Source organism: Platalea leucorodia (assembly GCF_965183815.1).
Source record: "Platalea leucorodia genome assembly, chromosome: 5".
Classification (NCBI taxonomy): Eukaryota; Metazoa; Chordata; class Aves; order Pelecaniformes; family Threskiornithidae; genus Platalea; species Platalea leucorodia.
In genome coordinates, this window is record NC_138827.1 from 59,009,035 (window position 1) to 59,036,197 (window position 27,163).

General features: G+C 44.5%; 1 protein-coding gene across 1 annotated transcript; it reads left to right on the plus strand.

Annotated features, from left to right (window-relative positions):
• The first annotated feature begins 44 nt into the window (after positions 1-44).
• On the plus strand, positions 45-27,099 carry MCM3AP (minichromosome maintenance complex component 3 associated protein). The gene is made up of 28 exons (XM_082312934.1): positions 45-889; positions 980-1,203; positions 1,885-1,963; positions 3,852-3,999; positions 5,107-5,303; positions 6,238-6,377; positions 7,473-7,670; positions 7,889-8,157; positions 8,828-8,990; positions 9,566-9,726; positions 10,949-11,193; positions 11,931-12,121; positions 13,097-13,197; positions 14,152-14,283; positions 14,897-15,010; positions 15,528-15,680; positions 17,099-17,296; positions 17,617-17,685; positions 18,380-18,514; positions 18,621-18,774; positions 19,234-19,495; positions 19,863-19,960; positions 21,308-21,698; positions 21,841-22,098; positions 22,863-22,992; positions 24,005-24,211; positions 24,876-25,026; positions 25,511-27,099. Exons 1-28 carry the CDS (start codon positions 67-69, stop codon positions 25,667-25,669), a joined length of 5,550 nt encoding a protein of 1,849 aa, XP_082169060.1. The 5' UTR covers positions 45-66; the 3' UTR covers positions 25,670-27,099.
• Positions 27,100-27,163: the final 64 nt, after the last annotated feature.

The window sequence follows — 27,163 nt, forward strand, 5'->3', positions numbered from 1 at the left end:
GCGCCTGCGCGGCCTCGCCGGCGGGACCCCGCCGCCGCCCGCCGAGGAGAGGCGGCGGCGGCCGCCATGAACGCCGGGGGCCCTTTCCGCGGGCCGCCCGCCTTCCCGCCGCCGCTGCGCTTCGGGCAGGCCGCCGTCTTCGGGCAGGGCGGTGCCGCCGCCGGCCTCCCCTTCGCCCCCGGGCCCGCTGCCGCCTTCGGGCCGCCCTACGGGCTAGGCCAGGCGCCGGCCTTCGCGGTGGCGAGTGCCGGCAGCGGCTCCGCGGCGGGCAACGCGGGGTTCAGTTTCAAGCCGCCCACCAACCTGGGCAGCTTCCCGGGGCCCGGCGAGGCGCCGGGCGGCGGCGGCGGGGCCTTCGCGGCGCCCGAGTTCCGCTTCAAGGCGCCCGAGAGCGCCGCCGCCGCTTTCAAGCCGCTGTCGGGGGGCGAGGCGGAGAAGGGCCCGGCCGCCCCCGCCGCCTTCACCTTCTCGCCGCCTTTCGGCTTCGGGCCTGAGGCGGGCCCAGAGGCGGCGGCGGCGGCAGCGGGGGGGTCCTTCTCCTTCTCGCGTCCCGCCGCCGCCCTGGGCCGCCCGGAGGAGAAGGGCCCGCGGCCGCTCTTCGAGGAGCCGGGGGAGCCGGCGCCCAAGGGCCTGAAGCGGAAGGAGGAGCGGGAGCGGGAGCGCTCGCCGCGGCGGGCGGCGGCGGGCGGGCGGGCGGCGGTGGCGCCGCCGGAGAAGCGGGCGGTGCTGCTGAGCCGCCCCCGCGGCGGCGCACTCTTCGGCCGCACGCTGGAGGAGGTGCTGCGCAGCCAGGGCCGCGGGCACCGCGACCGCGGAGACGCCGCCGAGGCCGAGCGGGGACCCGCCGAGGAGCCGCCGCCGGCCGAGGCCCGGGAGCTCCCCCGGGAAGGTAGGCTGGGGCGGGGCGGGGGGAGCCGGGGCGCCCCGCCGGCCGGGCGTCACCCCGCTTTCTGAGGTGGCTGCCTCCCTCTCTTCGCAGATGGCGCCCCCGCGACCCCCGCCCGCCGGGCTCGGGGCAGCGAGGGGACGGAGGGGCTGGGGGGCCTGTCGCCCGGCGAGCTGACGGCCATCCAGTGCAAGAACGTCCCCGATTACCTCAATGACAGGACGGTGCTGGAGAAGCACTTCGGCCAGTTTGTAAAAGTTCGACGGATCATGACCAGGCGCAATAAAAAGATGGCCGTTCTCCACTTTTTTGATCATGTGAGTATTGGAAGCGGTCGGCACGAGAGCAGGCTTAGATCTGAGTGCTTGGGATGGGTCCAGCTCTGGTGAGAACTGCACCCCTGTTTTGTAACGTGGTATGTTTTTCACTTGGGGGAAAGCTTTGTGTCGTGAGCACTGCATTACAGACAGGGATAGAAGTGTACTGAGCTGCACCTAAAACCTGGTAGCTGCCGGGGCGCTGTCTGGCTTTAACTGTCCTATTAGCATCCAGCGCAAACACAAATGGATGTTCCCTGTTTGTTGCCCTAGCCTGAATTACGTACGCTGCTGCGTTCTTGCTCAGGCTTGCCAGCACCAAGGGTGAGGTGAGCTTGTGTGATGTCTGCAGAGTGATCTGCTTGCTGGAAATACTGCTGTTACGTCACCGCTGAGGTGTGTTGAGGAGCCAGTTCCGAGATTGTGTGTTCTGTTTCCGCTTTGTGCTTAAAAACACACCTTCAGTCTCAAGTGCTCTAAGCTGGCTGTAGCGAAAAGCAGCAATTTTTGTGGAAACCTGCCTAGTCCTGCTGGTTGCGTGTAGGTCTTGAGTGAGAGGTTAAAGTGCAGTAACCAGAATTTTATGGAAATTGGTAAATGTGTCTCTGGCAAAAACTGCATTACATGTTTTGGTGTTGTGATGCTAATAGGTTTTCATACTCTGCTTTTGTTTTCTTTCAGGCCTCTGCAGCTCTTGCCAGAAAAAAAGCGAAAGAGTTGCACAAAGACATAGTAACCTTTTGGCAAAAGAAGAAAACAAGTAAGTCTGTGTTTCCAGATATGATTACTGGGTGCTAAATAAATGGCGTGGCATCTGCTCTGTTCTTGCTTCCTGATGTGCTGAGATCAATCTGAAGATGATCTCCACAGTAGGAATGTTACAGTTCCAGAAGTAACAATGGTTCTCTTTGACTTTTGTTAGTCAGGCTGGCGCACAGAGCTTCTGGGAGCACTGAAGGTTATTCTTTACAGAAGCATAAAAATAGCTATTCTGCATTTTATGTGACATCTCGGCTAGCTCTGTCTGTGGCAAAGGCTAATAGTGAATATGCAGAGGAGAGGACAAAGAACAGGATAAAGCATGTAATTGCTGCTAGAATAATTTCTCAGCCTTTAACAGCCTATGGCTCGGGAACCCTGGGAGCCAGAAGGGGTGTCTTAGCCCTTGGAGAATTTTTCTCTTGTGAAGTTACCCAGTTGCTTTTGTAAGCTGTGTAAACTTCCAGCATCCTGCAGTACTGTCCTCTGGTATTGAGGAGGTTTTAAGTGAGCAACTGCAAATCACAGTTGGAAATTGCACTGTTTCTTTCTTAAATTCCTGTTGTCTAAAACATTCTGCTTGATCTGAGCGAAAATGCTGTTTCAGCCATATGAAAGAGCTGAAGACATTTGAAATGACAGTGTAGTTTTACAACAGAATTTAGAAACCATTCATGCAGCCACACAAGAGGAATATGGTGATGTTAACTTTGTACGCCTATCTAGAAGTAGGATGTTCTTTGGGGGTGTAAGAAAACCCAGTTTCAGATGCCTCGCTGCCTGCTTCAGAGCATGGGCTGGGATGTGGGCTTCCAGCTTTCAGGGAAGTGTGCTGAGAACTGAGTTAAGGAGTACCCTGGAGGAACTGACTGTTGCTGAGGTTGCTGTACTGCATATCAACATTTATATACTGCTTGAACCAAAAAGAGAGAGCAGTGTGTGTGGTTGGCCTCCAGAGAATTGAGCTTAGAAATGGGAAACGTGGATTCCAGACCCTGCTTGGGATTAGGGCAAGAGATGTGAATGTTGGCTGTTCACCCCCTAGGCGAATACTTGAATTGTCAAGTGCTTCCCGTTCTTTAGCTTGATCAATGCTGCATGTGTACCTCTAAGATCCTAGCCTGGGGATACACTTCAGCTGTCAGCCAATGAATGGCTCACCACAGCTTTGACCAACCACGATCTTGCCTTCCAGAAAATGAACAGCTGCAGGGTTCTCTTCCTGTGAATTAATGTCTTGAAGCAGCAGCAGCTATAGGGGTGCCTGTTCGCCTTTGTCATTTTATTGTGGTGTTAAGTCTATAGAAACGTGAACAGCAGTATTCTAAATAACTAATCTGAGGGAATTTAAGAAATCCAACTGGTTGGATTCCTTCCTGGGAGAAGTTCTCCTTTCCTGCAAGGTGTAGATGTAACTTTTGAGAAGGCATGCCAACCTCAGTCTAAGGTTGGGTATGTGAAATAAATAATTACGATGCTTCAGCAGGAGCACTGGGAATTGTGGTTTACATAGGTGAAATGGATTTCATATCCTGTAGAGAGTTATGACTGTGGATTATATCCCAGACCTGAGAGAACTTAAATTTGGATGATGATCAGACTTCATGCTGACCAATTATAGTTATTGCTAAGTGATATTTTATTGAAAAATACTTGTTCTTTATAGAACGGTGAAGCTGACTAGCAATTGGTAGGCTTACTCCATACAGCTTCTAGTGCAAGTTGTCCTTGAAGTTTTGCATACATGTACAAAACTGTGACTCTTAGTTTTATTTTCTAACAGTATTTTTTCTAAACAAACTGCTCGCCACCACCCCCATGGGGAAGAAAGGAGTTGTTGCTTAAACTATTTGGCAAGTACCTGGCTTCATGTTTCTATGTCCCTTCAGGTCCAGCAAAAAGAGAATTTTCATCCAAGGAGAAGAAAGCAGGTGAAGATGAAGGAAGGCAAAGCAGTGAAGAGCAAAGCTATCAGCATTCTCCTCTTCGAAAACCTTTAGTAAGATCCTCTGCCAGCAGTGTCATGCCTGGTAAAAGGTACGTCTGCTCCTCTGGGGATCCATCTGGCAGGAAACAGGGTGCATGGGGAAAAATGATGATCAGTGTGTGCCAAACAGTCATGTTCTTATCGGGGAGTGTGCTTCCCTCATCTCTTCTGGTTTGTTTGAATGACAAGCTCACAGTTCTCACACTGTCAGAAAGATACTTCTGACTGCTTATTAAGATCTTTCACTTCAGTCTGCATATTTCTTTTGAATACTTTGTTCATAACAACATGAATAACAACACCTGCAATAGTGAGGCATAAGGGAATTGAATGTGAATGAAACAGTGCAGAGCCAAACTAGGACCAAGCAGTAAGGACATTGTTCTGTGGTCATGATTAAATGAGCTTCTAAAATGAGTAGTTTCATTTGTAGGCAATTACAGTTCTGTGGAATGAGAATCCCCTTTTCAGAGTAGCTGGTGAGTTTGGATCATCGTCTTGTCTCACTTCAAGTGAATGGTCTTTGTACAGGAATCCTCCTGTTTCATGGCTGTTGCTGAAGTGACAAGGTTGTCATCTTTCTGTGGTACCTTAATGGTGTGTCTAGTTTGACAAAAGTCATTTGGTATGTGTAGTCATATAATTATAAAATTAGTAATATGTTGTAGAGGAATGATTGTTCCTTGATTTAAAAAGTGTGTTTGTATCTGAGCCCTGTAAAATCTTTTAATAATCTCTGTTGCTATAGAAAGCATTCGTTTTTTCACACCAAACAGCAGGCTAGTTGCTGGCTTAAAATGCAAACTGCTGTGCCGTAGTGATGCAAAAATGCCGCAACAGCCATCTGGTTCTGTCTGCACCAAGACTCAGTAATACCATTTCTGTTGTACAAAGGTTGAGGCTTTCACCATGATCCAGAATGCTTGGCAGTGTTGTCAAGGCAGTACTGAGGATTTAACCGGATTAACTCCCAGTGCTAGTGTTAGCTCATAACAACCTTGGTATGTTGATACATACTTTGTTTATTTGATACATTGCCTTGTGAACAAAACATTCTTCTGAACAGAGATGTCGACATCCTAAAGAACAGTGAACTGATTAAGGCTGGGGCATGCATTAGTGTATTATTGATAAAAAAAAAAATCTTCTCTTTTTAGTTCTCCGGCAAAGAAGCCTGGTCTCCGAAAGGCGCTGCAGTTTGAAGCAGATCTGTTTGATTCTAGTTCTGAAGGGCAGAACTCAGAGGCCTTGGGAGCTTCATTGTCATCTCTTGGTAGCCTGGTAGGATTAGTGGCCGAGACATCTGAAGAAAGATACCGTCTTTTGGACCAAAGGGACAAAATCATGCGACAAGGTAATTACGCAAGTTAATGAATGTAACATCTGCTTCTCTGCTGGAAAAAAGTGATTAGTGTCTGTTGCAAAGCTGTTGTGATATTATGTAAATGGTTTTAAAGAGAGAGTTTAACATGGAGCAGTCTGTAAAATACTATTGGACATATATACATTAATTTCTTGTAGAACATGCAAAAATCTGGTTTACGTATTGCACATGCATATTTCTTGTGGAAAGTGAATAGCAGACTGTTCATCTTCTGCGAAGGAGGCCATGTAGGGAGATTTTCATCCCTGCAGGCTCTTTGAAGAAAGCTAGCCAAAGCCTAATCGTGTTTCTCTAAATTCAAGCTACTACACAGCTGGTAAGTATTTCAAGAAATGGCCCTTTATTTCACAGTGCTGAGCTGTAAACCCTTCCATCCTGTTCTTGCCATTTCAAAGCTGACCCTACTTTTAATTTAAGATCTTATTTTTAATATCGACAAACAGATTTCTTGTCCACATGATGTGGAATTGTGAAATTGCCGGTGCTTAGTTAGGACACAAAGCATTGGGTATCTTTTAGAGGCTTCAGTCCTTTCAGGAAAACTCTCTATATCCAGGTGGGATGGTAGGAGAAATTTCCTCAAAGGTGTGATGCAACCCTGGGACAGGCCCCAGAGTGGGGGAACCCCATCCTTGTGCATTTCTGACCACACCAAGGTGTGGGTACAGCCTTCCTCTGAGTAGAGGTAGGATGGAAATCTCTGGAGAACTTTTCCCACCAGTTGCTTTTGTGAACTGTTGCCCTAGCCATGTCCTTCTTGACAGCCATCCATTGACCAATGTACAGACTCCAACTGAGGCATCTGGCATGCTTAGGGCTGTGTTGGCACATAACGATAATAGCTTCTCATGAAAACAAAAATGAGAGATGCTTAGTGTTTCTTCAATTTTATTTATTTTTTTAGCTCGAATAAAAAGGACTGATCTTGGCAAAGCAAAAACTGTTGTTGGCACTTGCCCAGACATGTGTCCTGAAAAGGAGCGCTACATGAGGGAGACAAGAAACCAGCTCAGTATCTTTGAATTGCTTCTAGGATCTGACAAGGTATGAGCCCTCTGTATGCAGGGGTTTGTTGTTCCCAGAACATCTGTTTGCTTCCTGCTTATATAAAGCTGTCACTGTTGTTTAGTTGATTACAGGGTTCATTCCGGTGAAAAAAATCTGGAGGCCATTTCATGGCATGCTGTGGATGTGGTCTACTTGGACTTTAGTAAGGGCTTTGACACAGTCTCCCACAGCATTCTCCTGGAGAAGCTGGCTGCACGCGGCTTGGATGGGTGCACTCTACGCTGGGTTAAAAACTGGCTGGACGGCCGAGCCCAGAGAGTGGTGGTGAATGGAGTCTAATCCAGTTGGCGGCCGGTCACAAGTGGTGTTCCCCAGGGCTAGGGTTGTTTAGTCTGGAGAAGAGGAGGGTGAGGGGAGACTTACTGCTCTCTACAACTACCTGAAAGGAGGTTGAAGCGAGGTGGGGGTCAGTCTCTTCTCCCAAGTAACAAGCAATAGGACTAGAGGAAACGGCCTCAAGCTGCACCAGGGGAAGTTTAGGTTGGATATTAGGAAAAACTTCTTCACTGAAAGGGTTGTCGGCACTGGAACAGGCTGCTCAGGGAAGTGGTTGAGTCTCCATCCCTGGAGGTATTTAAAGAACGGATAGATGCGGTGCTCGAGGACATTGTATAGATGGACTTGGCAGTGCTAGGTTTATGGTTGGACTCGATGATCTTGAGGGTCTTTTCCAACCTTTACGATTCTATGATTCTATGATTAATATCTTTCAATTCCCTGTTGTAAAACAAGAAGGCTAGAGAATTGCTTTTTCACTCTGTCATGTCTTTTATTTAGCTACAGACAGGCTTTTAGAGCTATAGTTCTAAAACTATAGGGCAGCAGTATACATTGTCTTCAAGGTTATGAGTTTGAGACTAAGTAAACACTTAGGATCCTGTCATAAAAGAAAATAAAATATATTTGCTATTGTAGCAGAATGGACGTGGGCTGTTTAGTGTGAACAGCAGAGAAACTCCTGTAATAGTCTGCTCCTTACTTAAGTAAAGGCATGGATGGTATGAAATCCACTGTACTCTGAAAAGTTGAACATAATCTTTAGACTTTGATTCTTTTCTCTACATCTTGCAGGTAGATCATGCGGCAGCAATCAAGGAATATAGCAGGTCTTCAGCAGATCAGGAGGAACCTTTGCCTCATGAATTGAGACCGTCTGAGGTGTTGAGCATGACCATGGACTATTTGGTCACAAACATTATGGATCAAGGAGAAGGAAACTACCGAGAATGGTATGACTTTGTCTGGAACAGAACTCGTGGAATAAGAAAGGTAAGCACTGGCAGATGGAGACGTTTGATGACTGAAAGCAAAAGATCAGATAATGCTGTAAAAAGTGAAACAAAAAGCAACAGTAATTCAAACGTTTTGAATTGCAAAATGACTCAAAGTACAGTTGAAATGAGTTTTCCAAAGGTAGTGCCAGATGACTATGTTCTTCAACTGGAGTTCAAAAATACAGGCAATGCTTTCTTTATTGTTCTGGTTAGGATATAACCCAGCAACATCTCTGCAACCCGCTGATGGTGTCTCTGATTGAGAAGTGCACTCGCTTTCACATCCATTGCGCTCACCATTTGTGTGAAGAGCCTATGTCCTCCTTTGATGCCAAAATCAACAATGAGAACATGACTAAATGCCTTCAGAGCTTGAAGGAGATGTATCAGGACCTGGCTAACAAGGGGATTTACTGCAAGAGTGAAGCAGAGTTCAGAGGTTATAATGTCTTGCTGAATCTCAACAAGGGTGATATTCTCAGGTGAGAACAACAGATCTCACTTGTTTTCTCTCTTTGCCTCTGGGGAGGATTGAGATTAGGATTAAGTCCAGGCAAGTTGTAAGGAAAGTGAAGAGCTTAGTTGCAAATTTTTTTTCCAAAGAAAGTGTACTGTAGTAATGTTTTTTAATTTGAATTTTATATTAGGTTATTTTAAAAAAAGAAAAAAAAAAAAAAAAAGCTTTGTTTTATCTCCGTGAATAACTCATTAGAGCTTCTGCAGGTAGTGAAAAAAACAACCAACCAACCAAAAAGAAGTTAAGTCTTCACTATTCTCAATCAAGGAAATTTTTTTTTTCTCTTCACAGAGTGGTATCCAAGCTTCACTGCTTTATCTGCAGTAGGACCAAGCAAAAATCGTTTTGTGGGCAGAGTTGTACTGTGCTTTTCTGGTCAATCTCTTAACTGCCTTCCTCCCTAGACATTGGAGTGATGTATCTAGATAACAACATGCTGATAATGCAAGCATCATTAGAAGATTAATGATCAGTAGATAATTCTGCAAATTTAATTCAGAACCCTTTGTTTTGGATGGGAGTTGCATGTCTTGCTTAAAGCTGCTAATTTTAATTGCGTTTTGTTACAGGTTGCTACTGAATTGTGATTGTTAATATTGAAGCAAAAGGTTTCTCTCTGTCTTTTGTCTCCACAGAGAAGTACAGCAGTTCCATCCAGAGGTTAGAAACTCTCCTGAAGTTAGATTTGCAGTTCAAGCTTTTGCTGCATTAAACAGCAACAACTTTGTGAGGTTTTTCAAGTTAGTGCAAGCAGCTTCCTATCTGAATGCCTGTCTCTTACACTGTTATTTCAACCAGGTGAGAAGAAGGCAGATGGATATTTTTTAAAGTGTTAATCAGTAAACAGTCTGGGGCTTTTGGGAGGAAATCTTCTTAGCAGAAAACTTGGTAGATATTTAGCCTGAAAAATAATCTTATTCCTGCTTCTTCAGAAGCATTTAAAAATTTATCAAGAGTTTTCTGCTGTGATATAAAAGGAAAATACTAAAATGCTCTTCTCGAGGTTTTTTTCCCATACCTGTGTACAAATACATACTATTTCCCCTGGAAGTAATTGGGAAGTAGAGAAGCAGGCCTGAGACTTTGGCAAAGGAAATATCAACCTGCACTTTTGGAAGTCCTTGCAAGCTTTTTCTTCTGCACAAGAATCGCAAAGGGGTGTGCTCAAAATGAGCAGCATCAAAGAGGAGCAGAAACTAGAAAGCAAATGCATAGAATTTAAAAAGAAAGTTAAATCCGAATAGTTTTTTGTGTGGATATTTGATGACAAAGTACTGATTTCTTTTAAACATGATTTTCATGTTTATAGTACACTTTCTAGTACATTTTGTGGTCTTTAACTTAGTAGTTATGTGGCTTTTATCTTCCCCCAGATTCGTAAAGATGCTCTCAAATCTCTCAATATTGCCTACACTGTGAGCACACAAAGATGTACAGTGTTTCCCTTGGATCACCTGGTCCGCATGCTACTGTTCAAAGATTGTGAGGAAGCGACTGATTTTATAAGTTATTATGGCCTGAGCGTATCTGATGGGTAAGTGTAAGGAAAAGGGCATCTGTGCCTTAAGATGCTTAGTGGGGTTAGACTGATGTTAGGCAAAGCATTACTGTGGGTGTGCTGCCCTCCATTTGCAACCAGAAAAAGAAAAGAATAGGCAAAGGGTAGGGCTGGGCCCTGTAAGCAAAGCACTAGGATAGTGATGGGTGCAAATTCTAATAATCTGCTCTATTTTTATTGCTGTAATTATGAAAAAGTGTTCAATTTTGCATCTTTCCCTCAAGAAATGGGGTTTGTATCCTTGTAACTACTGTGATTTCCCACAATAGCTTTTTTTGCACTTGTACATCTTTTTTTTTTACTTGGTTTGATAAGGTGACAAGGGATTTCAGAGATACAAAATTCCTTCAGCCTTCTGGAAGATGGTGAAGAACAAGACAAACATTTCCCCCGAAGGAGAGACTGGGTATTGAGCTTGGTCTCCATTGGATTCCAGGGACTTCCTCCCTAGAAAGAGACACTGTGGATAACCCAGTAGAAAAAAAAACTGGTTTAGGTTCTTATCTTGCAGTTGAATTGTAGTAAATTGCAGCTCTGTAGGAAATGAGGATACAGTTCTGCTTCTCAGGAAACTGGCATTATGGTGATGCATGTAGGGCAGGACAAAGGTGAACAGCGCAAACCAGTTTTTAGAGGATGTTGGAGGCTGACGGTTTGCAGATAGGAGCGTCTGCCATGGAAATACGTACGTTTTAAGGTGTGCTCATGCAGACTTGCAATCTCAAGAGACTGGAGAAGGCAAAAAACTTGAGCATGCCAGTTAATGCTCTGTTTCGTGTTAATGTTCTGTTTTGAAATAATAAATTAGCCAGACTACAGGTGCCAAGATTGGAAGAAGATTGCAGCTTTTAAAATTACTTCTGTAGATAGCTCTGGCACCTGTCACGTGGGATGTAGTCTAAGTAAAAGGTACATGGATAATATACACAGTGGATAAGGGTTAAAAGAGATAAAATAGTCCACAAGGGTCTCCAGAAACGTTAGTGCAGCTTGTACTCTGTCCTGGGAGGATAGCTGTGAGGACAGTGCTCTCTGCCTGCCCTGCTCTGGTTCCAGCCAAAGATCGGTATCCAGACTACAGGGAGCAATCCTGAGTGCCCAGTGCCTGTCTTGCCTTTGCCCCGCTAAGCTGTCCAACTGAAAACCTATAGGTTATCAGAGCTTTGAGGATGTACTCCTGTTTTTTATTTTTCCCCAGTGCTTACGTGGAGCTGAATCGCTCAGCTTTCTTGGAGCCAGACGGATTACCCAAACCACGTAAATCAATGTTTGTCAGCCAGAAGCTAACTGTCTCGGTTGGGGAAGTTGTAAACGGTGGGCCGTTGCCCTCGGTACCTCACCACGTGCCTGCATCCAGCTTCAACGGACAGAACAAGTATACTGGCGGAAGCACCTCTGTGGATCAAGCTAGTAGTAGCCAAAAACCCAGTGTGGAAGCAACAGGTAAGAGCAAACATGCTTTTTAGATACTGCTCATGAACATACTGCTGGGTCAGCTCTGTGAGTAGTTTTATTTTACAAAGCAGAAACTGTTCTTGGCTCATATGGGTTGAAATTGCATGGAAATTTTGATGTAATGAAAGCATGTTTTGATTTAAGTGTACTTATGTATCTCTAAAAGCTAAGAAGCAACCTGATTAATAAAATATATTTCCCAATACAGGAAACGCAGTGATGCAAATGAGTGCAATTTTGCCAACATAGGTGAAATAACTAGATATTTTGTTGCTTCGGACAGCCAACTTCCCTTCTCAGTTTGCAGACTTTGTATTGCAAGTTTGTTCCCGCTGTGTGTATAACGATGTTGTTTTTCAAGTTAGCTGAAGGATGCTTTTTTGTACTCGTTGAAAGTACAGATATTTTGCATTTATTCAAGAGGTGTGTGTAGGTGCTAGGTGTATTTGACTTAAACAGTTGTTTTATTGGAAAGGTTTGTACTTGGTATTGGAGGTAATGTGCAATGAAATTTTCGAAGGTTTTTTATAAAATATTCATAAATATAAATTAGTTTCTATGATATAATTATATTTTTAACTTTAAAGCAGTAAGCTTCTGTTATACACTTTTTTTATGACCTGATGAAATTTATCAGACAAGCCAGCTTTTGAAGATAAGAATAGTTTTGCTTCTATTTGTGACTGACCTGGTTTACTTAATTTTTCTCTTCCCCCCCTCCCAAGAAGGAAGAGTGGAAAGCAAAGGTGTGGATTTAGATGCCGCAGCAGTAAGAGTCCAGCCCCCAGCTCATCTTCTGCCCTCACTGTTGCCTCGTCAGCTTGTGCCAGTGGTGCCTCCTGTGCAGGCAATCTCCCAACCTGCTGGACAACCTGAGCCTCTCTCTTCAAAGCCTCAGCCTGTCTACACAGACACAGTAAGGAAATTTAAACCCATCATGAAGTATTTGGGAAAGATCTGTGAAATATAATAAAAGGTAACTGAGTTCTTAGGCTGTTTTAGTTTTCCAGAATCTGCATGTGTTATGTAGAGTCAAAAGGAGACACTCCCTGCTTCAGTGCATTGGATACTTTGAGAAGTTGTTTTCTTGGACTGTTCTGAAAAGAGAAAGTCTTGAGTGATTTCAAATGCAAGCTTGAAATGTCAGTGCTTGCTCCGACTCCTTCATAGGATAGACAGTCCTGTCTATTTAGCATTTATTTGAGAAACCTCTAAGGTGAGAGTCAGAAAGTGGTAGTAGAAAGTGATTATCTTTGACTTAATAGGTAAACTTTGCTTTAGTGAATAATATTGAGCTGTTTCGTAATGGCACATATTTCAGATGAGATGTGACAAAGTTCCTTCTTGTGGATATATGACTGCTGATGTTGGGTCTTGAATGTGTACCCTGTGTATCTGTGCTGTTCCCCTTTTTCTCCCTCCCACACATGTTTAGATATGTATTAATGCTGAACCCATCTTGGAGTGTCTCATTGCTTCGTAAAGTACAGCTGCCATATTCTACCTAAATGTGGCTACATTTCAGTGAAGATTAGACCTGGTCATTGGAAATTAAATCGGCTAGAATGAGAGAAATTCTCAAGTAAGAAAACAAGAATCCCTCTCAAAATTCACTTTTCTTAGCTATTATTTCCTTACTTGACCTGCCCATATTTAATACAGAAAGCTGCTTTTGTTTCTGGGCTGTTATTAACCTTTTAGGTAGTCTAAAATTTCCAGGCTGTTGTGTTTGATTAAGTTTGCTTAGTTTGTAAGTAGAAATACAGATGACGATGCCAATTACAGTCAGTTAAATAAGGCTGGAAAGCCTCACTCCTAATTCACGTGTGCACCCAGGCTGTCCTGAGCAGGACTGCATCTTGATTCAGCTGCTTCCTCTGCTGTGTTGTAGCACATTGCCGAAGTGGTGGACGGGCTTGTGCACGACGTCCTCAAAGGAGAGTGCAGAGAAGTTGGAAGAGCAGGAGTGGCTTACGTGACTGCTGCCATCTGGTAAAGAGCATTTATTGCTGGTACTCTTGGAATCTGTCATCAAAGCTGCAATTTGCCGTAGCAGCACCATGTGTGAAAGTCATAAAACTAAGCAAGGCAAGGTCTGTAGTGGAGATAGTATTACTAATACAGTTGAGGGAAAAGCAGACCTTTCTTCAGATATCTGTCACCTTTCTGTTACACACCAGGTAGCCTAATGGAAGGCTAACTGCAAACCTCTGTAAACCTTGCCTTGCGTGACACTCACACCACTGCCACAAGAAACGTGTGTTGTGGAAGGGAAGGTGCCTGAAGGGGGACAAGAGGAGTAAGTCCAGATCTGGCTGCTTCTCTGCTTCAAATAACACTTCATCTCTAAGGCAGTTGGTAGAGTTGTAGGTTTGTGTTTGTGACCAAAACAGTGTTGTTAATGCACCAATGTTTTGGTTATTGCTGAACAGCACAGTGTCAAGGCCTTCCTTGTTTTCCGCTCTGCAGTCCCGTGAGTAAGCTGGGGGTGTGCTTACACACAGGGGACACAACTGGGACAGCAACCAAAATCCATAACATGTGATGTCATGGTCAGCAATAAAACTGGGTTAGAGGAAGAAGAAGGTGGGGTTTTCTGGCTTCCAGGGTTGCCATTGATTGCAGACTGGGCATTGGTCTACCTGTGGGAGGTGGTGGCCAACTGCCTTTGCGTTGCTTGGTGGGAGTGTGGGTCTAGGTTTTTTTTCCCTTCACTTATTACAGTGTCTTTATCTCCCTCCACAAGTTTTCTTGCTTTTGTTCTTCCTATTTTCTCCCCTGTCCCAGTGCGGGGTGGGGAGGGAGCCAGTAGCAATGTGGGTGCTTGGCTGGTGGCTGGAGTCAGCCCACCACAGCGGAGCAAGGGTATGCTTGAGAAAAGCACAGACATAGGTCTTTGAATGAAAACTTTCTGGCTTTGAAAAGAGAACTGCTGTTTCTGCACAGCACCTCGGAGGCCACTGTGGAGGAACTCATGACTGAAGTGATGGGCGAGATCCTCAGACAAGTGGCTGGAAGCGTACTTAGTGCGGAAAGGGAGCGTCTCAAAGAGGAAAGGCGCAGAGTGGAGGAAGAGAGGTGAGTCCCTGCTTTTGCTGTGGGGCAGGGTGGGCTGTATACACCCTTAGGCAACGTAATGACAGTTGGTGGCAACCTGAGTCCTTGCTTGCGTGTGCGCTCAGGCCCTGTGTCCTTTTGCCATGCTGACAGCAGTCAGTTTGTCTCACTTTGAACTGCTTTGGGATTGTGCAGACAGGCTGTGCCTTCTGCATTCTCCAATGATGTGCTCCTTAGTATTTTGGTGACCTCACAGAGCCGCTATGAAAATGGTGGGTGGGAATTCTGTGAACTTTTATTCACTCTGAGCTTCCGGAGAGGGAAATGCATCCCGGCCCTGCTGTATGCAGGAACTTCTCCTTCTGAGTGAGCTACTTGTCTGTAGCTTACTGGGGTAAGAATAAAATAACCCTATTGTTATCTGTATTTTTGAGGGAAACCTGGCTCCATGCAAAGCTGTTTAGAGAGAGAAACCAGCTAGTGGGAACTCAAGTTTAGGCAAATTAACTATCTGACACTGCGTGTAGTGCTTATGTAATTAAGTGGCAGGTTTGCCAGTGTAAGTGTTTTCACTTGTGTAAATCTTGCCACTCTTGTCTTGCCACTTGTGTAAATCTTTTCTCTGTCCTTCTAGGCAAAAGCAGGAAAGAGAACACTTAATAAAGCAGTTGAGCCAGTTGGTGGGTATGGAGTTAATGGAAGAAGTAATAAAGGAGAGTGTTCAAGAAGCTTCAGCCAATGAGTTAAAGTACGTACAACATACTGTATGCTATACTTTTCTGTAGGATGCTTTCCTAAGGGTAAGAATTCGTTAGGGAGTGGTAGGCTTCTTGCTTGGCCTTCTCTGAGTTCATCTTCAATACGCTAATATAAAGAGAGGGTAAGTGTACTTGATCATACAGCAGGCTGCCAGGTTGCAGTTGCACTGTGTCAGGCAGTAGCAGTCCTCTAGGGTGGCGGGAATAGAGGCTTTGTCTAGGACACGGCTGCCCTGTGTGCTTATTTTTCTTTTGACTCCCTTAATGGCTCAGGTGTGGGCTCTCTTATAGAAGCTCTCTTTGGAAGCCCATGATCCGTGTAAAACTTGAATGACTTCTGATTGATTACAGGTCTTATTTAGAAGGGACATATAGTAGGAGTGTGGAAAATCCTTCCCCTTTTGCTAAATGTGATGGTCTTCCCTGTTTGCACCTCAGTTAATTGTATTGGCATTTGCTGTAGTCTCCACCTCATTAGAGGTCTTGGTTTGTTTCGTTTTCAACTAGATGTGCCTTAGAAAGAGACTGGCAAGCCCGTATTGCCCGGTGTTCAGAAGAAGTCTGTGGTCACATCATGGACCTCTTTCTGGAGGATGAGATTTTCCAGATTGCTAAGGAAACCCTTCAGGAGCTCCAGTGTTTCTGCAAGTACTTGCAACGGTGAGTTGCCACCCTGTGACACAACTGCTTTTCTTGGGAGCGCTGGCACGGAGTGGTTAATAGAGTTTGAACTACAGCTGTCTGGTTGCATTGTCTTTGCTATCATCTTGCCTCCACTATAACAGTAGACTTGAAGTCTTATTACCAGCCTCTAATAAGTTACTCGGCTATATGTGGGGAGGGGAACACACCTCATCAGAGTCAGGTAGTGAGCTTGGTAGGAGATGTCAGGTTCATTCTATCTAGAAACTTGTAATAATTTCTCCTTGCAGTCTTTCTGTTGGATGCTTGTTTTTCTGGATGTGTACCAAGTGTTCAGTGGCTGTTGTGGTGCTCCAAGGCAGAGATTCATTTCTCCCTGTGCTGCCCCAGTGCAGTCAGGTTGAGGTGCATTTCAGGTGGCATTTCTCGCTGCTAAAGAAGCAGCAGCAGGTTAGTCTCTTTACTGTGGAGCACCTTCCCTCGCAGAGTTCTTTCTGTCCTAAAACTGAGTTCGTGTGTCTCCAGGGCATGCGTAAATCACCTTCAGTGCAATAGGGAAGGTTAAAGAGAAGCCTAAAGATAGGAGAAACAAATGTACCTGCAGCAGTTGAGAAAACTGGATGATGCAGGAATGGTTGTTTTTTTTTTTTTTTTATAAGCTCTGAAAATACCTGAGGAAACACAATAGAAGATTTCGATTAATGAATTTTTGTGTTATAAAGCTGTTGGGTGGTACATGTTTTGAATCATTTGGTCATAGAAAGATAGACTAGCATCTAATGATAAAGGCTTTATTATATGTTCTCTCCTTGTTGGTGAATTCGCCTTTTTAAATGTTCCTTAAAAACAGAACAAGAAAAGAAGATACCTTTCTTACTGCAGTAGATGTTGCAAAAGTATCGTCAGCAAGTGCTTGAGATATCAGAGAAGCTTTGTAATGGATCATTGTAAAATGCTCTATGTGCTAGGAATAAACACACTGAAAATGGGGAGGGAAAACTGCTTGAACTTCTGTCTGGGGAGCATAGCTAGGACAGCAGAGGAAGGGCTGAGATGGAAGAGTGGCAATCCCGCTTCCCTCTTGTGACCTCTCTGACCACTGACAGCAAGTGCAGCTTGCTAAGCAGAAGGCTGCTCCCTTTTGCCTGCATTGGTTTTTTGAATGGGGCACAAGGCTGCCCCTTCTGGACACTGCATGTGTACAGCTGGCAGGTCTCGCCCTGTGCATGCTCTGTTTGAGCTCTGACTTTGCAGCTGTGTGCAGAAATACAGCCTGAGCCCACTGCACTACCCGCATGCACCACCTCACCCTGGGCAGACTGTGACTTGTGGGGTGTTTGAGAGCCCAATCCAGTTTGAAGAGCAAAGATGAGAAAACCTGTTGGGGTTGCAGAAGAGTTTATTAATGTGACCTATTCATCTATTCTATTCCAAAGGTGGAGGGAGGCCGTGGCAGCTCGAACAAAGTTGAAACGTCAAATGAGGGCATTTCCAGCTGCTCCCTGTTGTGCAGATCCAAAAAATAAATTGAAAGCACTGTCCCCTAGTGCTGAGTGGCCTATAGCCATGGAGAACTTGTGCAAGAGAATTGTAAACCTGGGGAATGGAGGAAAGCTGGGGATCTCTTGCACAAGGTAAGGATACTTACAGTGACAGCAGTTGGCAATCTGTTTGATTTTTGGAAGGTAAGTTACAAAGTAGCCCTCTTTGAACCTTCATTGTGAATGTTAATAGTTTTGCAAAACTGTTCGTTCTCAAATACCCTCAAAAAGATCCTTTCTGCACAAATGCCATGACAAAGACTGCAAACCTAAAGAAACCCTTCTTTTGTTAATGGCAACTTTCTGAAGGGTCTGCAGTACTTCTCAGGTCTTAGTGAATGTTTCTTAAATTTGGTTAAAGTACTTGAATTGCTTTATACCAAAAATTACAACGAAGAATCTTTTGTTTCCAGATTGAATTGGCTGAGAAACAAGACAGTGCATGAAATTAAAGTTCAGCACTTCTACCAGCAATTGTTAAGGTATGTTGGTGTTTGGTCCTTGTTTTCTTTCTAAGCAACCTGTAACAGAAATGCCAAAGATCTCAAAAATGTCAGTAAGGAATGGCAAATCATACTCCAATGTCCACTTGCAACCTTGCTTCTGGGAGTATTTTCGAGATACGGGAAACTGGAAGATAAATTCATGAAAGTGTTAAGCCATTTGATCCTATTGCTGTGTGTGTAACTTTAAGGATCTGATGGATGTTATGGGGGTTTTTTTTGTACCTGGGTGGGATGGGGCCTGGGATAGGTTATAGGAGGAGAGGAGTAAATGACCTGTTACCGGCCTGGCTTGTGGCACAAAGGGATTGATCTAGGTGTTTAAAATGCAGCAGGAGGTCTGCCTTCTCATGGCTTGTCATGCACTCTTATGGCCTGTGTGTTTATTGGAGCAGAGTATTGAAGCAGTGTGGAAGTGAAGCAATACACATATGGTCCCGCAATCCCCAAAGTAAGGCTTAGGTAACAGATTTAGCAGCTGCAGTTCTTGAAGGCATCTAGTGTATGATGAAATAGATGGGCAACAGATCTAAAGAATTAGCTCTAATTTTGGACTGTTTGAACTAGACAGTAGCTACTTACAGTATTTTAACTTGTTCAAAGCAAGAAAAACATTCCCCAGGTGGGAATGATCACTAGGGAGTCTTTTCACCAGCTTCTGTCTCTCTTTAAGTGATTTAGCTTGGACTCCCCTGGATCTTGTCTCATTAATCACTGAACATATTCCGGTTCAACAAGAACAGGTTTTTTGGAAGGTGCTATTGGTTTTGCCAAATGATGATGAATATGTGGAGGATGATCCCAACAGGTAAGTAAAAGAGTTGATTGCTGGGTACCTTTCTAACTCAGGGCAGTCAAATAGAAGAGGAGTAGTAGTATATGGTCCTTGATGAACACTCTTTCTTGTTTGCTAGGGTACTGGTGGATTGGTTGAAGGCCAAATTTATGGGAGACAAAAGCTGGAAGAAAAATGCTTCACATACAGAAGGTAGAATTCAAACACTGACGTTATTTAATTCTCCTGGCATGCAAGGGAGCAGAAGCGTTACAGTCAGTGTGTGTATAAAGGTAGGTGAGAACAATTTCGTGATACTTAACAGGCCGTAAAAGCAAGGTGTGCTCTTTTCCAGTGGATGTTGTGTGGAGGCTTTTCACAGTGTCCTGTCAGGTGGAAGGAGGTGATCCTGGAAGGGGTGGTGTTGTTGAAAAGACCTGAATAAAGACGGATTTTGTCCTTGTTTCCAGTCAACTGAGTAAATACCTGCCTAAATATAGTGCAATAGTTAGAACCTCAATCATCTCAATTCCTGTTGCCAAATCAGGTGCTGAAGTGCACTTTCGTGCTCACCTGCATTGGACACATCCATGTTTTTTCTGTCTTATAACTCCTGGTCTTAGAATTTCCAGAGCTCCTGGTAACAAATGTCAAAGCTGCATGCTGATGATAGTAAGCTGCAGATTTCAGTATGAAAATAGCTTCACTTAGCTTCAGCTACATTACTGTTGTCATCTTTTTAACTTGTATAGGTGGCACATGGCGCGCTGTCTGACTCGGAGCTTGATACAGCTGAGATGCAAAAAGACTTGCTTGGAACCAGTGGTCTCATTCTTCTCCTGCCCCCTCGAGTTAGGAGTGAAGATGTTGCAGAAGATGATGTTTATTGGCTTTCAGCTTTGCTGCAATTGAAACAGTTGCTTCAGGCCAAACCTTTCCACCCGATAGTTCCCCTGGTGGTTCTAGTTCCTTCTGGTCAGGAAGAGGAGGCCACAGAGAAAGAAGTAGAAGAAGGTACATAATTATTTCTGTGTCTTGAAAAAACAATGTGAATGTTTAGGGCTGCCCCAAGTAGAACTGTTGTGGCTAGTGCAGTCTCTCAATGCAACATCTAGTAAAAGGAGAGACTGTGAAGTACAATACTTTTCAAAGCTTTGCTAGAAATTCGGAGGCCTTAAGAACTGATCAATATGGAAAGAAATGAACTTTCTTTTGGCTTCCAGTTTTCCTTTGCACACAGTATTTGATCCTGAGAGTCTGCGGGGAAGGGTGGAGGAGAGAAGTGATGCTGTGAATGTATGCAGAGTATGAGACTAGGTCAGAGTAGAAGAGACCCATTTGTTCTTTCTCTGTGTATGTGGCGGGTTTTCTTATTTTTAAGGTTTGATGCTGCAGGACTTGATTTCAGCCCAGCTTATTTCAGACTACGCCATTGTTGAGCTCCCAGGTTCTATCAATGACTTACAAGGCACCAGACGGGTAAGAACAGCAACTCACATGAAGAGATACTTGACTGGTTTATCATTAACCTCTCAATTACTAATGCCTTATAAGGAATTATTATGTTCTCAGTAGCTTAAATTGCAGCTGAGTCTTGTGTAATGAGCTATTTTTTCTGTTGAAGTTTCTGTAACATAATTTTTGTTCAGAAAGCTCTCTTACCATTTTTTTTTCACACACCTGAATTTGCTGGAGTTGGGTACTCACTTGTTAATAGTGATTCCAACATCAGCCAGAACTATTCTGAAATGAAATATTTGTGCTATTTTCCATTATTCGTGACTGTTCTATTTTAACTGACTAGAGATCAGTGGCTTTTGCTACATAAAAGGTAGTTTCTTCTGTGTAGTACTGAAAACTGCACTGAGACCAAAATATGCGGATTATGTAAATCTGTTCTTGTCTGTCCTGCCTGCGTTGACTAGCAGAAGTACTGTTGCTGCCTAACACACAAGTGCTAGTGGTGGGTAAGCCTTTGTACCCTTAAGCTCCCAGTCCTAAAATGCAAATGACCCTTTGTAGCTCTTCTGGCTGCTGTGAGATCACCCAGTGTTATTCCATCTTGATGGATGGGACTTAAAGATGCCTCTCTCCTCTCACATATGTGAAGAAGGATTGTACGGATCTCTCCCTAACAGCCTCCAGACACCAGCTTCTCCCCTTGTCCTTCAGTTTGTTGTGTTCTTGGCAATAATGGCCAGGAGACTAATCAAAAACCCATGATGGAAAATGATACTTATAAGTCTAAAATAGTTTTTTGTGTGTGAGTCATAGCAGGGTGGGTGGGAGAGGGTCATGGACAAGGTGTCTCAGACTAAAAGCAGCTCCAGCCCCGTGTTCTTCCCTTCTCATGGTGTATGAAGAAGGTGCCTAAGAAAGAAGGTGAGAACAAGACAAGCCCAGAGTGATGCTCCCCTACAAACCCTCACAGCTTGCATCTCTTTGCAGTTCAGGGACTGCCAGGATCAGACATGGCTTCTCTGGATATAGTCACCCTGGGCTAATTTCTGTGAATCTGTCTAATTTCTCCCAGATAAGTCTTTGGCTCCCAGCATCCTGCAGTAGGGAATTCCACAGCACAAGTGCGTCTGGTGTGAACAGCCTCTTTCTGTCTGTTCCTGAGCCTGCTGCATGTGAATTTAGTTTGTGACCACCTAGTTGGAGAATTACTGTTGTAAATACCGGGATGACAATAGTTGCTTTGTTTGTATTTTGCTGCATAGTATCTTGAATACTGTCACGTCAAACTTAGGGTTGCAGGATTGAATCCTTTATATCCTGGATCACTGCGGAGCAGTTTCCAACCACCTGTGTTTTGTGTTGTAGATCTCTGCAGCTGTGGGCTGGCTGGTTTCCCAATGCCCTGAATCCCTTAAGCTCTGCAGTCAGACCCTTCGGGAGTATGTTGAGGATGGGATTGATGGTGAATTTGGCAAGCGCTTCTACCATGACTGGAAGGAGAGACGTCTAGCTGGCCTGCCATCTCAGGAGCCTGGCGTTATCATAGAGCTGTACAACAGCGTGCTGCAGTTTCTTTCAGATGTGGCATCCTCGGAGCACCTTTGTGACTTGTCTTGGCCTGTTACTGAATTTTCAGAGCCTGGGGGTAACAAGCTGTTGCCCCACCTGCAGTGGAACATGCCTGATCACCTGGCCTGGCTGAAGAAGGCTGTGCTGTCCTTCCAGATCCCATACCTAGATCTGCCTCCATTAGGTGGTATGTACTTCATGCTGTGGTATCCTCTTGGTGGCACATCATTCTCTCTGATGTGCCTGCACTGTGTTGAACTACCAGCCTGTAAGGTGGATAGTTTGGCTCTGTCACAAATTCTTGCAATTTACTCTGTTTTTTTCCATAGCTCCTTGGCGTCCTGTTTGCCGCATGATTTTTCAGTATGTGTCTCAGATTGCTAGTTCTTCCCATACTCAACCACTGATCCAGTCTCAAGTGGAGAATCTGCTGAGCAAAACTTACCAGAAGTGGAAAAACAAAACATCTGGGAACTCTGATGAAGATGGACCTTCTGTTGATGAGATCCCTTGGGATGATATCTTGGCAGTCTGCATTGATCATAAACTGAGAGACTGGAAACCACCCAGACTGCCTATTGCTCCAGGTATTGCCTGTCCTTCTAAAACATGGATGATGCTTCTTGCATAACTGTGGTTAGTAACTTGACACTGGTGCCTTTATGTGTGGCAGCGAGTGATATGTAGCAGGGAGGGAGCTATGGTCTTGCTCCTATAGATTGACGCTGTGCTTTTTGCACATCTTTCTGCTCTTTGGAGTGTGTATTTAGTGTTAATTATGACTTGACTTGAGCTTATGATTAAAAATTTTTCGTCCCTCTGTGGAGGAATATGGTCAAAGTCTTTCAGCCCTCCTTTTCTGGTAGAAGAGGGTTTACATTCAACCAAAGGCCAAGAATTGGTCCCTCAGAAGTCGTGTAAGCTCAGGTCAGCTGAGATGGCAGGCTGCCACTGTTAATGTGCACTTCCATGGATTAATGAAGTTTGTCTTAGATTCTGTTTGCTTTCAAGTGTGTGGGGTTTTTTTGGTGCCCTGTTTGGCTTAACTGTAGGGAGCCTCTTTTAATGAAATGACTACTTAACCCACTGAACACCAGACTTGGATGCACTAGAATTTTTAAAATTAACATAAAGCAGCATTTCACAGTCTTTCCCAGTAATCTGGTATCTGTTGAACAGTAAATCGATTCAAGAAGGCTCCTTTTTACATGGAGATTACAACTTAAAGCTACTTGAAAGTGAACATGCAGTTTTGTGGTTTTTTTTTCAAATTGGCTTCTCAATATGAGCTTTTCTTCTGAAGGGGAAAATCTGTTCTAATATTAAACGTTGGGTTCGGGTTTGTTCACAGAAGCAGTAAGTGAAGATGGTCAGATTCGTGTGTACTTCTTCAAGGAGCATTTAAAGAACTTCACTCTCCCTTTTTCCTGGGAACGAGCCAGACTGCGCACGCAGGAGGAGGTCCGGCAAGGCCACGAGAGGTGAGGCAGCTGCTGGCACTGCCTGTGGGAGTAGCATCCAGCTGTCCGTTGTGCCATCAGAGTTGCTCGGTGAACTCTAAGGAGGTTGCTCGGGGCCTCTGTGATGAACATACAGTGCCATCATGATGCTGAAAACCAGCATATGGCATCCTCCCAGAATGTGCTTCTGTACCTCTCCTTGAAATGATGTACAAGGCTGGGCTGAAACCAGGTAGTAAGCAGATTTTATTTCTGCAGGGTTACTCAGCTCTCAAAGAAATGGATTGCTTCAGGGGCACTTAAAGCATTATAAATGGAGAAATTAACTTCTGCCAAAGAAAACACTGCTGAGGCTTTGGAATTAGGCTTGTACTCTAGGTACACAAAGCATGGAAGAAAAACTGTGAGATTGGGGAGGAGCATAGGGATAAATCATGAGTGTGCCCTTTATTTAATAGTGCCCCCTCCCTTACATTCACCTTCTATTGCAGGCTGGACCTCACAGATGAATTACATGTTAGGTGATTTGCAGATTTATTCTTTGGTAACTACATGTTAATTTTGCAGCATTTTGAGTTGAAAAGGAGACTCTGTTCCCAACTTGTAGGAAGACATCTGGAAAGTCCCACTGCTAAGAGAAAATGCTAGAGGTTGAGGGGGGAGGGTGCCTTAGAGCTGTGTGGCATTAGAGTATTTGAGATCTCAAGAGTCTAGCTCACTTCCCTAGCCTTGTTCAGAGTGAAGCCAGTCTCTCTTCCCTCTTGGAAGCTTAGCTGCTTCTCTGCTGTGTAGCAGGAGATGTTGGGTAGATCCCTTTCTTTGGGGTGAATCCCAGCCCCCTGTCAGGTTAGTTCCTCTTAAATCCCACACACAAGTGGTGACATGTTGGACCCTGGTACAAGGGAATTATGTCTCCAAATGATCAATTCTTACTCCTTGCCGTTTCCAAACTTCAAGCCAGTAGGGAAAAAAAATCAACACACTCATACCAATTTCTGTGCTTCTGTTTGTTTTTGTTTTCCTCCCCCCTCAGGTCAAGGGTAAAATCTCCTAACTCTTTTAAGAAGACGTATAGTGTCTCTGTGATGCCAGGTAAATATGGTTCTGGCATGAGCATGCTGTCAGGTCAAGAAAAGAGCATTCCCAGTGCAGATGAATTCACAAACACAGCCTCAGCCCAGGAGCTTCTCCCAGAGCGTCTGTTGGCACAGTTGCAACTGGAGAAAATAGAAAGCAGGAGGTAAGTTCCCAGAGCAGCATCCTTTCCTTGCAGCTCTGGCCCAGGGTTATAAACAATTTCTAACTTGTATGTAATGGGAAGCTTAAGTCCAACAGTGCTAGGAAACAGCCTAGACTATCTCCAGTTTCATCTGATTTCATCAAGGACATCAGTGCAGTGCAGTTCCCTGCTAGCTCCTACTTGCATCACAGGAACAGTCCAGGATGGTAGAAATACTTGGAGCTTTGAGGGACAGTTGGAAACTGTCTGTGGTCAATCAAGCCACCAAAATGAAAGCAGTACAGTGTGTACAGTAGTCTGTGTGTCCTGCAGTATCACAAATGTCTATAAAGTCCACTTTGAGATGTCAGTTTGGCACCTGTAGCAATGCAGATCACAAAGCTGAAGAACTAAAGCTTTTGAGGTTGGCCCAAGGGTTTCTTGTCTTTGCTGCCTTTCCCATCAGTTGGGTGTCTTCAGCCTGTGTAGCTCCTTTCTGTACCACAACCTTCTATGATGGATTTTCATTACAGCAGTGGGGTATGTCAGACTGTGTTGGAAATGATTGTGAGTGTCAGATCCTTCTTGCAGACACTTCTGAACCCAGAACTTTTGATTAATCCACTGGTTACAAGAACAAAGTTAGGCTGCAAATGTGACTGGTGCTCTTGATCCTTCTGTCTAGGTTTGAAGAACAGTTGCACCAATGTCTAGCTGAGGACATTGAGCCCCTTGGTGATTTCGTAGGTCTTCCTCTCTACCTCCCCCAGTCTCTGGTCTCCACCCCAACTGTCACCTGTCCGTTGATGAAGAGTCCTGCGTCATCTGCTGAAGAGGTAAAAAAGGGTTGTATGGAGAGTTAACTGTCGCTCTGAGGAGTGCAGGTGCCAAACCTGCTGTAGTTACAAAACCTTCAGTGGGAATTACCTTGGTATGCAGTGTTGGATAGACTTGGGAAATAAAGAATTGAAAAACTATGGCTTGGAAATAACTTCTTTCCAGGGAGGGGAATGCTTTCTGCAGATCTGGAATAAGAGTTCTTCACAGGTGTTAATGCTTTCTGCTGCTGGCAGTCATAACAGTATCTCTTGTGGTGCTGCACTTTAACTTAGGGAATCAGTGTTGTGGGTCAGCTTCCCCTAGTTAAAGGCTGGGGACAGAAATAGCAGAACATGCTATTTTTGCCTTACCTCCTTGGGTGGGGGGTGCTGAATCTCCATGGTTGTTCTCAAAAGTGAGGGAACAGCCAGTGAGCTGGCAGGTTCCTTATTGGTACTGGGTAATGCTTCTTTCTCAGTCTCGTCTCTTCCTTCTGCCCAGGCTGGGAGTCAAGAGGGATGCAAGCGTTTGGTGGAGGAGCCAAGCCCCACACTGTCGGACAGACTGAAACACTTGAAACAGCTCCTCAGAGCGAACAAGGAGGGTGAAGTTGCCTCTGAGCTCCACCTATCTGCTCTGGTGGACATGGTGGATATTTGAGCAGAGCTGAGATACATGTGCAGACCAAGAGACCTGGTAAAGAAATCCAGGGCCAGGTGATTGAACAGATAAGCTCCTGGGGCATGTTTCAGAAAAAGCAGGTGTCCTCCTGGGAGAAGAACACAGAGCAGATGTGGGGCCTGGGTCCTTCTCGTATGACTGCCTTTCACAGAGAGGTGTGTTGCGGCTCACTGTGTCCCTTTAGCTCGCTGCTGAGCTTTGGCTGGTCTGGGCCTCCCTCCTTTTTTGCTTCACAGGCACGGAGACAAGTCAAATTCTTTTCTTGGAAAGCCTTAAATTGATGCTTTGGTGATTTTTCTTTCTACCAGCTCTCATTGTGGCTTAACATAGCTTCATCAGGAGAAAACTGTAAGGTAGCAGGGGCCCCGGGAACATCAGAGCAATTGCTCTCCATAGTCACAGTCCCCGAGATGTTGTCCCAGCTCTGTGCTTGCTTGCTTCATGCAGAAGCTACCTTGCAGCATCACTGTGGTTTGAAGTTGCTGTTTTGCTGCCCAGGAATGTCAATGCTGTCATTCTTGAGTCGGTGCAATTCTTGGCCGTATTTTGTACTTAATGATGCTCAATGCAAATCCAGAAGGATTTTCGTGCTGCTCAGCCCAAGTTTTATTGTATTGAATATTTACGGCATTAAAACCGGATGAGTTGCTTAATCTACAGATTAATTGTCATGCTGGAAAGCAGGACATTTTCTTCAGTCTTCAGTAAACAGCTATGGAGAAGTGATTTTCCTTTTTTGGAAGAGCAGATTACCTGCATTCTCCAGTATTTAAAAAGCAGTGGCTTTGGAAGTCGAAGACTTGGGTTTAGTTTAATATTCATTCCCAGTAAATAGTAGGAAGATATACTTAATGTCTGCAGTACTTCTTTTTTTTTTTTTTTTTTTTTTTTATAACAGCAGATTTTTCTCAGTCAGAAACTTTTGCCTGATGAAATACAAATTACTGCAGCTTTGGGGGTAAACGCTGATTATCTTGCCTGCCAGAGACCAGTTGTCTGACTTGCTTCTAATTTAATTTGAAATTCTCAGTAGTCCAAAACTGTCAGCTGCCTTCCAAAAAAGTAATTTTATAGTTGTTTGGGTTTTTTTAAATGGCATTTGTATTATTTCCTCTTAAGCCTAGAATAGCAATAGTATGTTAATATTAAATTGAATAAGAAGTTTAAACTGAAGAAATTGCGCTTTGAGGCTGTTCATACTACGTCTACTTTTGTTGGGCTGAGTCGCGTTAACTTTGACCGGTTGCGTGTGAAGGGGAGCCTGTGCGCTGCTCTCCGCCGTGCTGTACCCCTGTGCTGCCGCTGGCGTTCTCCGTTCACCTGGAATTCAGCTGTAAAAACCCAAAAGTGTTTTGGGACGTGGTTCACACCATCTGATGTAAATGTGTTTTGTACCTAATAAATTTTTAGTGGCTTGAAATGTGCTGTCGCGTTGTTGCTATGTTAAGCTCCTGGTACAGGATGCTATCAACG

What these genes read in the sequence shown, in the direction of transcription:
- MCM3AP (XM_082312934.1), top strand. Translation starts at nt 67, where the DNA reads ATGAACGCCGGGGGCCCTTTCCGCGGGCCGCCCGCCTTCCCGCCGCCG. An exon ending in AGTGTCATGCCTGGTAAAAG is followed by an intron (nt 4,000 to 5,106) that starts GTACGTCTGCTC and finishes TTCTCTTTTTAG; the next exon opens with TTCTCCGGCAAAGAAGCCTG. An exon ending in CAGACTGCCTATTGCTCCAG is followed by an intron (nt 22,099 to 22,862) that starts GTATTGCCTGTC and finishes GTTTGTTCACAG; the next exon opens with AAGCAGTAAGTGAAGATGGT.